General features: G+C 41.8%; 1 protein-coding gene across 7 annotated transcripts in view; it reads left to right on the top strand.

Annotated features, from left to right (window-relative positions):
• NFIA (nuclear factor I A) overlaps positions 1 to 13,744 on the top strand; it is a 464,706-nt gene that overhangs the window by 346,241 nt on the left and 104,721 nt on the right. For all 7 annotated transcript variants that reach the window (XM_073357514.1, XM_073357517.1, XM_073357513.1 and 4 more), the window contains exon 4: positions 6,716 to 6,790. In XM_073357514.1, the coding sequence (XP_073213615.1) occupies positions 6,716 to 6,790 (75 nt within the window). The remainder of the gene's footprint in view (positions 1 to 6,715; positions 6,791 to 13,744) is intronic.

Raw genomic sequence — 13,744 nt, 5'->3', positions numbered from 1 at the left:
TTTAATTATATGGCTATAGAATCTTTTGCTACTGGTTTTAATTTCCTTTGTGAGGCTTAATTCTGCTTGGCTTTTGTCAGTTCTCATTTTTTCCCTACCCTTCTGACCTCCAAGGCATAGCCAATCCATCACAACTTCCATATCTTGTAGGCTTTCTGCTTTCTCTTAATAACCTAGATGCTTGGACATCCAGTTTGGTCTGCAATCCTTCCCTGCGAATTTTTCCCCTTCCTTGGGATGCAGGCTTCAGATGCTTTCTGCAACTTTGATTTAAAGTAATTCCAAGCCTCCTCCACATTCAGATCCTTGAGTTCTTCAGTCCAGTCCACTTCCCTAACTAATTCCCTTAATTTTTTAAAATGTGCCCTTTTTAAATCAAGGATCCTAGTTGCAGATCTATTTTTGTTTATCCTTCCATTTAGTTTATACTGAATTCGCTCATGATCACTTGAATCAAGAAGAAAAGGAGTACTTGTGGCACCTTAGAGACTAACCAATTTATTTGAGCATGAGCTTTCATGAGCTACAGCTCACTGCATCCGATGAAGTGAGCTGTAGCTCACGAAAGCTCATGCTCAAATAAATTGGTTAGTCTCTGCAGTGAGCTGTAGCTCATGAAAGCTCATGCTCAAATAAATTGGTTAGTCTCTAAGGTGCCACAAGTACTCCTTTTCTTTTTGCGAATACAGACTAACACGGCTGTTACTCTGAAACTTGAATCAAGGTTGTCCTCTACAACTACTTCTTCTATGAGGTCCTCATTACTCACCAATAGTAAATCTAAAATTGCGTCATTTCATGTTGGTTCGGTGATTATTTAGTGAAGAAATCTGTCAGCTATCACATCCAGGAATATCTGGGCCCAACTATTATAAATAGCACTTGTCCTCCAATCTGTATATGGGAAATTAAAGTCTCTCATAATCACAACATTCCCAGTAGTATTCAGTTCACTAGAATATTAAAGAGATATATATCCATATCCATATCAGATCCTGGGGGGTCTGTAGCATAACCCAGGGACAATCCCAGTGGAACCAGTGCTAGCTTTCTTCCCCCAAAGTGATTTTGACCCATACAGATTCTGTTTTATCCATTCCATCACTTCTAATTTCTTTACAGTCTCCTACCTCATCCTTAATATACATGCTCCTGTACCACCTTTACCTTTATTTCTGTCTTTCCTGAACAGCACAAACTCTTCAGTGCCTGTACTCCAGGCATGACGACTGTTCCACCCTGTTTCCGTTGTCCCTCTGATACCTGGTTTCACTTCCTGCACCCGTAGTTCCAGTTCCTCCATTTTGTAACCGGGGCTCCTTGCACTGGTGTACAGATGTGTATATTCTAAGCAATATTAATTAGTTACTCAACACTTTGTGAAACAGAGGGTTATCTAGGTGGAGGATAGAACCAAGAGGAATCAAATTGCACTTTGAGTGGAGAGGGATTTCCTTTTTAGTCAGGCATTTGGTTAAGATAATAGGCTTGAAGCCCTAATTGATTATTACTATTTTAAGGTTTTAAGATGGTTATGTACAGTAAGATGCTTGACATGAATAGGGCTTTATAAATTGTTTCAGTCCTAGTATAGGAACTTGTTTCGTAATTTCAAAATACTGATAGTGAATCAAAGTTTCCCAGAAAGCTGTTTCTTCAAATTAATACTATAATACGTCGTCAAACTGTCCAGTGCAAGTGAAAGAACTGAATTTGGACTTTTTCATCTTCAGCGGATTAACTCTTTCACGGTATATTATTGTTCAAATTACAGAGAACATGCTTTGTTTGCAAAGCACCACATACACTTATGGCACTATATAATCATTTAATAAATAATAAGAATAATAATTAATAATATAAGGGAAACTTTTTAAACAGCAGTAACACTTTGAACATTAGTACAATGAAAACATTTTTTGGTATGTGGTTAAGGAACAGTGACCTGATGAGCTTACTATATTTCCAGATAAAAGTAAATGCTTCAGTTGTGATTTTCTCAAACTACAATGCAAGTGCTTGATCTGTAATCTTCCTACATCTGAGACTCCCTTCCTGGGCATTAATTAGGAATACAAAGGTGACTCTCCATGTACACTAAATATTGGAAGGCAATGTAGTTGGCTTTTGTACACACAAAGCCTCCATTGACTCAATCTTTATATGAATTCACTTAATAACACAGAGCAAATGGAATGAGACCTTGAGGCTTAATTCTGATCTCACATTCACCAGTGTAAAACTGGAAAACTATGTTAAGGTCAGTGGAAATGGACTTGCACATAACTGGTATGTCAGGGGGTTCACTCATCGCTAGCAGCACCTCCTGCTGGCCGTCCTGGGAATTAGCTCCGCCAGGCTTATGCTCGCCCTCTGGTGATGTCTTGCCTCATCCTGTCTCGCCGTGTGGCCCCACTCACTCTCAGATCTGCCATTTCCTCTTCATGGCTTGGCCCTCTGGCCAGGTCACTAAGGTCCTCCCCTTCTGGAGAATTCAAAGTCCTTCCAGACCCTCTGGATGGCTGGCATCTCCAATGCCCTTGCCACTCCCCATTGGCTGGTAGGGGAACCCAAGCACGCTCTCTACACCAGGTTCTAGCCCAGGGACCCTATAACAAGTAGCCATGGTCTCTACACAGTCTGACCCCTTGTTGCTGTTTTCCTGGGCTTCTCCCCTCTCTGGGCTGGCCAGGCTCCCAACTCCTTCCGCACAGGGAGTAACTGCAGCCTGCTTCCCTGCCTTCATACAGCCTCCTTGATGCTCACAGCTCCAGGGCTTTATACTGGCCCTGCCTGTTCCAGCCCCGCTGAACCTACTTCTAATTAGTGGTGTGCTCCCTGGCTCCTCCTCCAGGTGCACCTGGTGGAGTTAATTGGCCTGCCTGGGCACCTTAATCCCTTTCAACCCTCTGTGGGGTGGACGCCCCATCACATGATGGAAGATCAGAATTTGGTTCCTTAAACGTAGACTTGTTTTCGCTCCTACATTATTGGGGTAATGTTTGAACCCAAAATGAAGAAAATGTAATTTATAGGATTACATTTTACATAATTACACTGTCACCATCAAGCTAAAGTGAATTGCTTTTACTGTGGTGGTGGTGTTATGTATGCATATTATTTGTATAATACCAAGAGTGTACTAGGTACTAAGATACTATTTACTGATTCGCAAAAAGAAAAGGACTAACACCTTAGAGACTAACAAATTTATTTGAGCATAAGCTTTTGTGCATCCGATGAAGTGAGCTGTAGCTCACGAAAGCTTACGCTCAAATAAATTTGTTAGTCTCTAAGGTGCCACAAGTACTCCTTTTCTTTTTGCGAATACAGACTAACACGGCTGCTACTCTGAAACCTATTTACTGATTGGTATTATTATATACCTTATTCAGCTAACTTTATTATTTTCTTACTTCCTCCAGAAAAAAATTATCATCCCCATAAATCTGACTTACAGTGAAGTACTGAAACCTAGGGTTTATTCTTTCGTGCCCCGATCCAACTCCGATTTAAATCAATGGAAAGACTCCCACTAATTTCAGTGGGAGTTGCTTTGGACATAAAGCCTTGATTCAGGAAAGCACTTAAGCACCTGTTTAAGTTTAAGCACTTGAGTAAGCCCATCCCTATTTGGCGAAGCATTTAATTAAGCATGTGCTTTTCTTAAGCACATGCTTACAGTTAAGCGTATGCTCTAGGGCTTTGCTGCATCAGGGCCTATCTTAGGTGTCCAAGTGCCATAGTTTATGCATAGAACTTCAGTGAATGAATAGTTTTTGGTAAATCGAATAAGGATTATCTACTCCTCATTTTAAACACCAGCTTTACTACCCAAATATGATTGAGGTACAAACCTGGAGAGATAACCAGTTCATGAACAGCAATTTCAACTTCCTATCTTAGGGGTATTTAACAAAAGTATAATTTTGCATATATTTCAGAAAAGCGCTGCATTAGAAATAAATCTTGCAGACTTTAGGATGTTTAATCCTCTTTTCAATTAAGGATCTTTTAATGCTAACATCTGCTTTTGGAATTACTTAATAACTTTACCTAATTTTTTTTCTTATTCACAATTAAGTGGAACAGCCAAATTGATACAGTGTCTCTGAAAGACATTTTTCCATTTTGCCCTTTTTTAGCAGGCACAAAAAAATTACATTTTTACAGCTTTTCTTGTTAATTATACTATGTCCTGGCCATTCCTTTGTCATTTGTTTGGTGAGCTCCCTTCATTTTTTCCTCTTTTTTGTTGCACTTATCATCACAATTTTAGAAATCTAAGCCCTAGTTCTGCAATCGGAATCATGTAGGCAGAACTTTAGGCCTGCACGGAGTCCACTAAACTCAGTGGGGCACTACGTATCTATGCATGCATGGATCAGATTGCAGGATCAGGGCCTATGCAAGAGAACAGCTCATATGAGTCAGGATTTGAATGGTGTGAGTAAGGGCCCCGATTTCCTAATCATGTATGAATGTATAATTCAATTAAAAAATCTCAACCGATAAATATTTATTTTCACCAATTAAGACTGAAAATCTTGTCAGGCTTTGCACTATTGTTCAATCGCACCTACAGTCCTCTAAACACACACACACACACACTCACGAGTGAACTAACACTTTGAGAATGAGCCCAATGTTTTACCTTCATTGTGAATGTTCTTGCTTTTGTGTATTTTTAAATCACACCCTAACCATTATTGCAATAGGATCTCCTTTGTTACAGCCTGTCAGGCAAACAAAGGTGCCAGTGGATACAACAGGCAGAACCAGTGTAGTCCATTGTTATCAGACCTACCAAGGGCTTGATGGTGCCATGTACTGAGCATTCTGGCCCTTATCCAGCAAAGCACTTAAGCATGTGCTTAACTTTAGGTGTCTGAGTGGTCCCATTGAAGTGAGGACCTAAGAGAATTATTTTTAATTCATAGATCTTTTAATCCAGTAAACAAATCTGCTGCAGTATATGAAAAGTAGACTCTCATATTAAAAATACTCAGGAAATTGCCAATGAACATATTCTATTAGACTAATTACCCACTTTTAAAAAGAAAAATTATGCAATTATGAACTTTATTATTGAAAAATGCAAACTGAGCCAGGCACAATCACATAAATTTTCTGAAATCTACTTTTTAGTTGAGAAAATGAAAAAAAACCCCACTCAGTTTCTACTTTGGCATTTTATGCACTTAAAATATTCAAAAAGAAAAGGAGTACTTGTGGCACCTTAGAGACTAACAAATTTATTTGAGCTAAGGTGCCACAAGTACTCCTTTTCTTTTTGCAAATACAGCGGCTACTCTGAAACCTGTCCTTAAAATATTCAAAGTTTCTTTCCCTCAAAAATTCAAAAAAATTCATGCTCGTAGATTGAGAGATTTATTTGGGTTACGTTTTAACATCAAGTACATTTGAGTAATTTAGCTGTAAACTATTGGATCATGACAGATTTGTGAATATATTTGTGTACATATGTAATACAAACACACACCTGGAGGGACATATAGACACAAAATTATAATTCCAGTTGTGTATAGTGTACTGTATAAATATAATTATATAATACTGTATCTGAGAGACAGTTAACTATGTAAGGCAGATGGTGCCCCTATAAAACATTCAATAATATGTGTGTGCGTGCATTGGAATCAGTGACTTTAAGTAGGACAACCTTAAAAGGTATGCCACTTATCCTGTGAACAAATACGACTTTACAGTTCTTTTAATAATCCCTTTATCCGGAGATTTCTCCCTTGACCCTGATTTCAAAAGCAAGAGGTCAGCCTGGCCTGCTAGCACCAGACCTCTAATTGAAGTCCTGATATGTACTGTATGAACTGTAAATCCAGCTATGTACACTTACTTGCACTTGGTTTTGAGTTTGAAAGCTGCTTGCTTTGTAATTGATTATGCCCATGAAATTGAATTAACATTTGGTGATAGACATGTTTTCAGAGAAATAGGAAAATACCATTATGTGAAGTGTAACAACATTTTGATATAAAATGTAGAGTCATGCCTTACACAAATGAAACAGGCAGGGAAACATATACCCTGTCTCAAAGAAATTCCAAGGCTTAAAGTTAATGCTTTTCTTATGCAGAGATTTATTTTTTCTTCTGCAAAGCTTGTTTTAAATGCTAGAATTTTTCTTCTTTATGGGAAAGGCATTCATTTTAAAGGTTTGGTTTTTTTTTTAAAAAAAAGCTGCTATTTTAAGATTTCCCTAGTGTAACCTCAGAAAATGAAGAGTACATCTTTAAATCTTGTTTTGTTTGAATGAATGGGTAGATAATCCTGATCAGATGTTTCTTTAGAGAATAATGTTTAAAACGATTATAGAATTTAGCTGTCCTGTCTGATTCCTAGGTACAGTATTTTAATTTCAGTTGTTAAGTCGTTAGGGGTCATTTAAGGTAACCATATATTAACCATCTTTTGTTTCAGATTTCCTGTTGAGATGCTTTAACATCTAGAAAACTCCCTGCTGATGTGTCATGTTAGCTTTCTTAACCTCCAGATACAAACCATAAAATAGCCTACATAGCTGTATGACTAGTTACCCACCTCCATAAATAATAATTTGTGCTAAGTGGGAAATTAGGTGTCACAGTTTAAATCTAAATGAAACTAAAGTATTTGAGAATACTGTCATTAAATGCTTAACGCTCATCAAAATTCTTTCATTCTATTTGTTCTGTAGGACATTTGGGCTTCCAGGACAGTTTTGTCACATCAGGTGTTTTCAGTGTGACTGAGCTGGTCAGAGTCTCACAGAGTAAGTATCCTTTTGTTGTTGTTTCCTGTGTTTCTTATAACTATCATTTCCTCCTGTTCCCCCCACCCCAGAAACTGACTGTCCCCTCTTCTACCTCCACTCCACACATGACTAATTGTGTTCCACATTTTAAATTAAGTGGGAAAGTTAAAATAATAGAAATATTTTAAAAATAAATGATAAGATCCTGATTCTGCAAACCGATGGATCCTTACACCAGTGTGGCACCCTACTGAAGATATTAAGATTCTGTGTAGGTGCCCAGGTGGATCAGTTTGTAGGTTCAAAGCTTAAGGGATGAATTTTAATCTTTTAAAATGACATCGTCTCTGCCCAAGAGCCAGGAATTACCTATACACCAGTTTCGTATATACATGTATGTGTATGTACAGAAGTGGCTGCTGTTTTAACACCCTTAGGTTGGTGAACTTGCTAATAATGTGGACAGCTATACCGGTGTTAGCCCTAAGAGGCTCACTTACTCAAATGCATACAGCTTTAACTGTGTGAGGCCTGCATTCTACCTTCATTGTATGGAATTCTGCCTTTTTAAAGGATTTGTTTTTTGACCTTTAAAGAATGCTAATGCCCACAGCATGAGTGACACACCGCAGCATGATCATTACCAGCTTGTCAATACTCACTAACAACAGTGAATTAAGAGTACCTGTCACCACCCCATTCCATTGATCAAAGGTGCATTGATTGTATTTTTCTATGACATAACCCAGACAGTCCAAGGAGAGAGCATGGACAGCCTCTCTTGAAGCTGTGCCTCTGTTTCGATTACAGCTAGACCAGCCCCTCGGTGCTAGGGTGCTGTGGATTTTTGTAGCTAGGACGAACTATGTTGCAGCATTACAGTAGCACCAGTTAGCACTGCAGTAGTTAACAATTGGACTGTGTTTACAATATAAACCTTGCAGCTTATCTGCTTTAATATGCTCAGAGATAAAACACGGCATGCAGGTTCTCAGCATGGAAGTTTAAAAGCTTGTTTATATGCCCTGCAAGTCCAACTTTTGGCCTTTCCGGGGCCCTGCCTGGCAGGGACAGCCTTAGGAGAGAACCCACGTTTTTGAGTCAAAACCATGGGGTTTCTGTAGGAAAGGTCACCCTGTTTTTCTACTTTATCTCCCCCCCGCACACACACACACACATCAGAGCACTCTAGTCAGAGCACTGAATTGGCTTCCTATTGAAAAACTAGAAGTGGGGGTTGGGGAGGAGATGTGTAGGCATCAGAGAGGTATGCATGGGAGACTGAGAAAGAAAAGAGTACCCTGACCTTAGCCAAGCAATTCTCCTCGCTCTCCTTCTCAGATAACCTGTGGAAAAGCTGTTTCAAGGACATATGAAGCCAGAGGGAGTTCTAGGTGCACAGTATGTTTGAAAACCAGGCCGCTGTATTTAGGTGCCCAAATATGGACTTGGGAGCCTAATGTTTGGCACCAATTTTTGAAAATCCTGGCTTCATTATTTTATTATAGTGCACTAAATTGATGTTTAACATAAACAGTGTTGGGAATAGCTAAGTTATCTCCTCCTGTATGTGAATAGCTCCATTTTATGATGTTTTAATTTGGTGTAAAGGGGAAAGGCTCTTGAAGTCCTAAGGGAATCCACCCTTTCTCCCTCTAAAACATCCCACATTTAACATAATCTTATCTTCACTGGAGGAGCACTAGTCATCATAGCTGTCTCTGGTTTCTGTCAACCCCAGTTCATGTGTTTGCAAGATGCAGTTGCTAGAAAGTAACTAAGTTCACCACTCCTGACTTCCGATCTCCATAGCAGAGAGTTTGGGACTGAGTTTAGGAGCCAGCATATTTCATGCTTATTAATCTTCCATTACATTTTATCATAACAACAATAACAACAATAAATCTTTTTACCAAAGATCCCAGTGTCTAACAAATTTTACAAACATATTATGAATTGTATTTATGAGGTTCACCCTCCCTGTCGCTGGAATGTACACAGCACCCTTTAAAAATTGCTTGGAAACATACAGGAAGGTAGAGTAGAAAATATAGCATTGCATCCATTGGAGTTACCAAGGAAATTTTGGGAGGTAAAATAAAATTATCCAATTGTTATGTATCCAGGACACAAGGGCTTGCACTCCTTGCTCATGCAAAAAGTGACATAGTCTCTTTAAGGACCCTATTGTAAGCGGGGGAATAGTCCCACTATTGTGGGGAACTTTCCTGGCTTCTGCACTACCCTGGTGAAGTGGGCTAGCGAAAGGATCTGAGTCCTCGCTCCCATTTCCTTTACCCAGTGGTCTCCCTGCCCTTGAGGACTCCCCTTCCACTCTCCTGTCTGGCAGCGTCCTCGTAATCCCAACAAGGCTGGGCCCAGGATTCCTGAGGGGATCTACCCCCAACCTTGCTGTGGTCATCTAGGACAGGGGCTAGGGTGTCCCCGCTCTGGGGTACTCTCTCTGCACTGGGTACTTCTCTGACCCACTGACCATTACATACAATTTAAAGCAAATGCAAGTTATTTAATCAACAATTAATTTTAAAAAGAATAAGGAAAAATGGGAAAGGTTAAAGGAAACACATCACCCCGCTCTGTGGCAGGGAACATCACAAACGGTGTCTCTGGAATGTCAGGGCAGGTCAGTCTGTTCCTTGTAAGTCCCAGGCCTCCTTCTCAGGCCCTGGCTGTGCTGCAGGGATGGACACTTCTTCCCAGTGTCACCCCCACCCTGTCGGGGTTACGATCCAAGCCTGGCTTGCAGAGCCTCTTGGCTGAGGCATCTCCCTGTGCTGGGCCCACTGCCCAGGGTCCCCCTCGCTCTTCCCAGCTGCTCACCGCACCCAGCTCTGGACTGCTCCAGCCCCAGCTCCACCACTCTGTCTCAGCACTGCTACTCCTGCTGCTGCTCTGCCTCCAGCTCCCTGGGCTGCTTCGCTGGCTCTGGTTGCTACAGCTTTCTTCCCAGGGCAAGTCTGCTCTCTCTGGGCTGTGCCTCTGGCTTTGGGGCTGCAGCTCTGCTCCCAGGACAGGGTCTGCTCTCTCTGGATATGGCCCAGCTCTGCTCCCCAGCTCGGGCCCCTGGTTTCTCCTTAGCTCAGCCCCATTCTGTCTGACCCAGGCAAGTCCAGCCCACATGGAGGACGGAGGACAGGACCTCCCTGGCCTCCTGACTCCCTGATTAGCCTGCCTGCCCTGTCATTCAGGCTGACCTGGAGCATTGGCCTCTCCCCATTGTTCCTGGGGGCTGTCAGTCTCAGGGTCCTGATTCCCCATCGACCCTTCCCCCTTTTTAGTACTGGGAGCTAGCAACTAAAACACCCCCACTGAATGTTAGTAAGGGGGCAACAGTCCCCTTACACTATGCAGCCAGGACCTCAGTTTTATATCCTGTCTTCACAATAGCACCTCCGCGAAAACACAGTGCCCCAGCACTTACTAGGATATCCCTTCAGTACTGACTGAGAAGAAAGAATACTAACTGCGGGCTTAGCAACACTACTTCTGGTGGCACCTTGGATTTTCTATGGAGGTGCCTCATACACATACTGACCGGGCCTGACCCTGTTTCATTTATGAGATCTGACAAGCCCACAGAGTAGGATATGTCTAGTGTGGATTCTACCCACAAAATCCCATTGATGTCAGTGTGAATTTGCATGCCAACATTCAGGGAATGATTTAGCATAAAGGATCCATGATTAACTGCTATGAGTTGTGCCTAAACTGACATGTAAGGTTGCCTGATAGATTGCGCTATTCAGAATAAACCTTGCTGGGCTATTTAAATATACTTGTGGCTTTACTCCAGACTAGTCCACAGATTGCTTTGGCACTGGAGAGCTCAACCCCTGCAGAGCACTAATCCAGATTCACCAGGATTTTTTTATTAGAACTTGGCAGCTTGAATTATCAAGATACACTCAATCCAGTCTATATATTTATTTCTCTAAAAAGCCACTGCAACTTTAAAAGCCACCCTGCTTGAGGAAGCTCGTCCGCTGTGGTGAGGCCCTTCTTTGATTTCCTGAGCATGCTCTATGACAGCTTCACTTAAGGTCATATTCCATATATGATCTTGAGGCTGCAGAGAGATCCAGGAGCATGTTCTTGGAAGAAAGTTGCGTGATTCTCAGCCGAATCCCTGTTGTGACGAATGCTGTTTTGGGGATGAATGATGCAGAGCAGCAGTACTGCTCACATTTTGTATACAGCTCTAAATCGAAACAATGCTTGTTTTAAAAACATTTCAATAATATTAATTTTCTAAATGTGTTTAAATGTGTGTGAATTTTCAAGGGCCGACTGCTACTCTGTCACTGACCCTCTTGCTGTGCAGTATGTATGCTACAGGAATGCTCATGCTGAGACGGAAAGACCAAATTTTGCTTTTTGTTACATCAGCATAATTGCACTGAAGTCAATGGGGTTATTCTAGATTTACACCTACGTAAGAAGAAGCAGATTTTGGCTTCTGCGTCAACTGTAGCTCTAAATGGCCTTGTTTCTTTTACACCTTTTGACATTATTGTTTTCATGATTTTTTTTTCAATTTGATAATAGAAACACATGCTTTCCCTGAGTTTTAAGTAGTTGTCTGTTGTTAGCTTCTGTCATCTAAAATTAACATGAGGCACATAGTGTTTCCAGCATTTCCTCATTAGGTATTGTTGGGTAATAATAATGTGCCATATTTATTAAACAAGGTTGTCAGATGTCAGTGTGACAGAGAGGCTCAAATAAAGTGCTGTTATATCAGCCATACAAGTCTGAGTGGGGAGGTGAAAAAGCTAAGCAAAAAGTCAGCTTCCTGGAAACAAATGTTTGGAATTAACATTGTACCTTTTTCTAATCCGGGGGTTCTCAAACTGGGGGTCATGATCCCTCAGGGAGTCACGAGGTTATTACATGGGGGTCGCGAGCTGACAGCCTCCACCCCCAAACTCCATGTTGCCTCCAGCATTTATAATCGTGTTAAATATAAAAACGTGGTTTTTCATTTATAAGGGGAGTCACACTCAGAGGTTTGCTGTGTGAAAGTGGTCACCAGTACAAAGTTTGAGCACCACTGATCTAATCTAATCTCTCATTTCTATAGGTCTCAGTCATGATAATATTTATTTAGGTTTATCTGAGCCACTGAACAAGAATTATAGACCCTCTTGGTGGCAGGCACACCTGTAGCTTTCTTCTGTTCCACGGCAATGGGCTTTACCACTGAATCACTAGCCTGCTGCTCAGTCTTCCAGAGGCTGGGTAAATAGGAAAAACAAACCAGGAGAAAGTAAGCGGGGGTGCTTGGGTATAGGAGGTGAGATTGGGAGAGACTGGCAGGCTGGGAGCTTAGAGGCATGAAAAAGGCTACTACAAAGGTGTTGCCAATTTTAAGAAACTGAACATGGAATCCCCCATCATTGGAGGTTTTTCAGAACAGGTTAGACAAACACCTGTCAGGGATGATCTAGCCTCAGTGCAGGGGGCTGGACTAGACGACCTCTCGAGGTCCCTTCCAGCCCTACATTTCTGTGACTCTGTGTATGCTAAAACTAGGTGCGAGGTCTTTCTCCACTCATAATCCAATGTGAGTAGGCCAGATCAGATCCCCATTATTCCTTTATTGTGGTTGGGGAAAATCAGCATTGACCCACATACCCCAGACTCTGCTGGGACTCCTCCATAGAGAAGTTCATCCATGATTGGGAAGGATTGGGCTGAGGGTTAAACGCAGGAATGTCAGAACAGATACAAGTTATTCTTCCTCAAGCCTGAGGCTACATTTTGACCATCCCTTGGTCAGCGCTGGGGAAACTCCCCTTTAAGAATGCCCTAGGGACATGATGAAGGGAAGCCAGGCAAGCGTGGCTCCAGTGCACCTCTGTTGACTCCTGTGTTGATGGTGAGAGACACAGGGGGCCCTAAGCTCCTGTAGATCCCAGGCAATGCACAGGATTTATTGATGGAACAGCCAGCTGTTGCACAAGCGAAACAAACCCCTCACCTCAAATCATCCTTTATGAGGAGGTCCTCAGAGGTGTGTAGGTGTCTACCTTCCATTGAAATCAGTAGGAGCTAGGCTCCTAAATACCTTCGAGGATTTGGACCTAAATTCTGTCCCCTTCCTCATGTGTGCAGAGGTCCCCAAGGCAGTAGACTGTGCCTGCTGTGAAAGGGTGGCAAGATATGGGAGGCAGTGCAGAATTTGTTCACCCCATTTGGCACAAAAGTCCTGCTCCATGGGATTTCCCTGTTCAGCAGGACCCTGGAAGTGCGAATGGGAGACATTGACAGGCTGGGAGCTTGGGGCCAGGGAAAGGGCATGGAGAGGAGGCTAATGCAGCCATTAGATTTGAGTAACCTGCATATGCTCCTGATCTGGATTCCTTCCTGTGTTGATATCCCCCACAGACAGCTGAAATATACAGGCTGGGCTGTGAAGGAAGGATTTGGGGCTTAATGAGCAGTCCCTAAAAGCAGATCAAATTTACGCATGTTTTGCACTGCATTGTTGGGTGAAATTATATAATTCCTGGTGCTGATGTACGAAGCACCCTGCCTGCTCACTGGATTGAGAATGCCACACTTAAAGTTGTAAAATGCTAGTTCAGGTTTTCATGGAGTTAGTGGGATGATTTTTAACCCTTTTAATATGCCAGTTAAACCACACACACACACACATACACACATATACACACACATTTCTGTGTTAGACACTTAGATCCCATGAAAGGATTAAGTAAATTCCACAGGCTGTGAATGATTTTATGGTCATGGAATTTGAAAAGGCAGGGATCCTGGACTAATGCAGTTTAAAAGTGGATACTTAGGGTTTGAGACTTTCAAGCAGTCATTCTTTGTGATTTGGGGTTGCTGTAGCAGTGCTAAAGTGAAACCAGCTGCAGAATTCTCCTTACTCTTGCCGCGTAGATGGGTGCTGCCGTGGCATAGAATTTCGGGGGCTCTAGCAATAGG

This window comes from Lepidochelys kempii, chromosome 8 (genome assembly GCF_965140265.1).
Source record: "Lepidochelys kempii isolate rLepKem1 chromosome 8, rLepKem1.hap2, whole genome shotgun sequence".
In the NCBI taxonomy this organism is placed as follows: Eukaryota; Metazoa; Chordata; order Testudines; family Cheloniidae; genus Lepidochelys; species Lepidochelys kempii.
The sequence above is the reverse complement of the archived record's forward strand: the minus strand, read 5'-3'. Positions and strand labels throughout refer to the sequence as shown.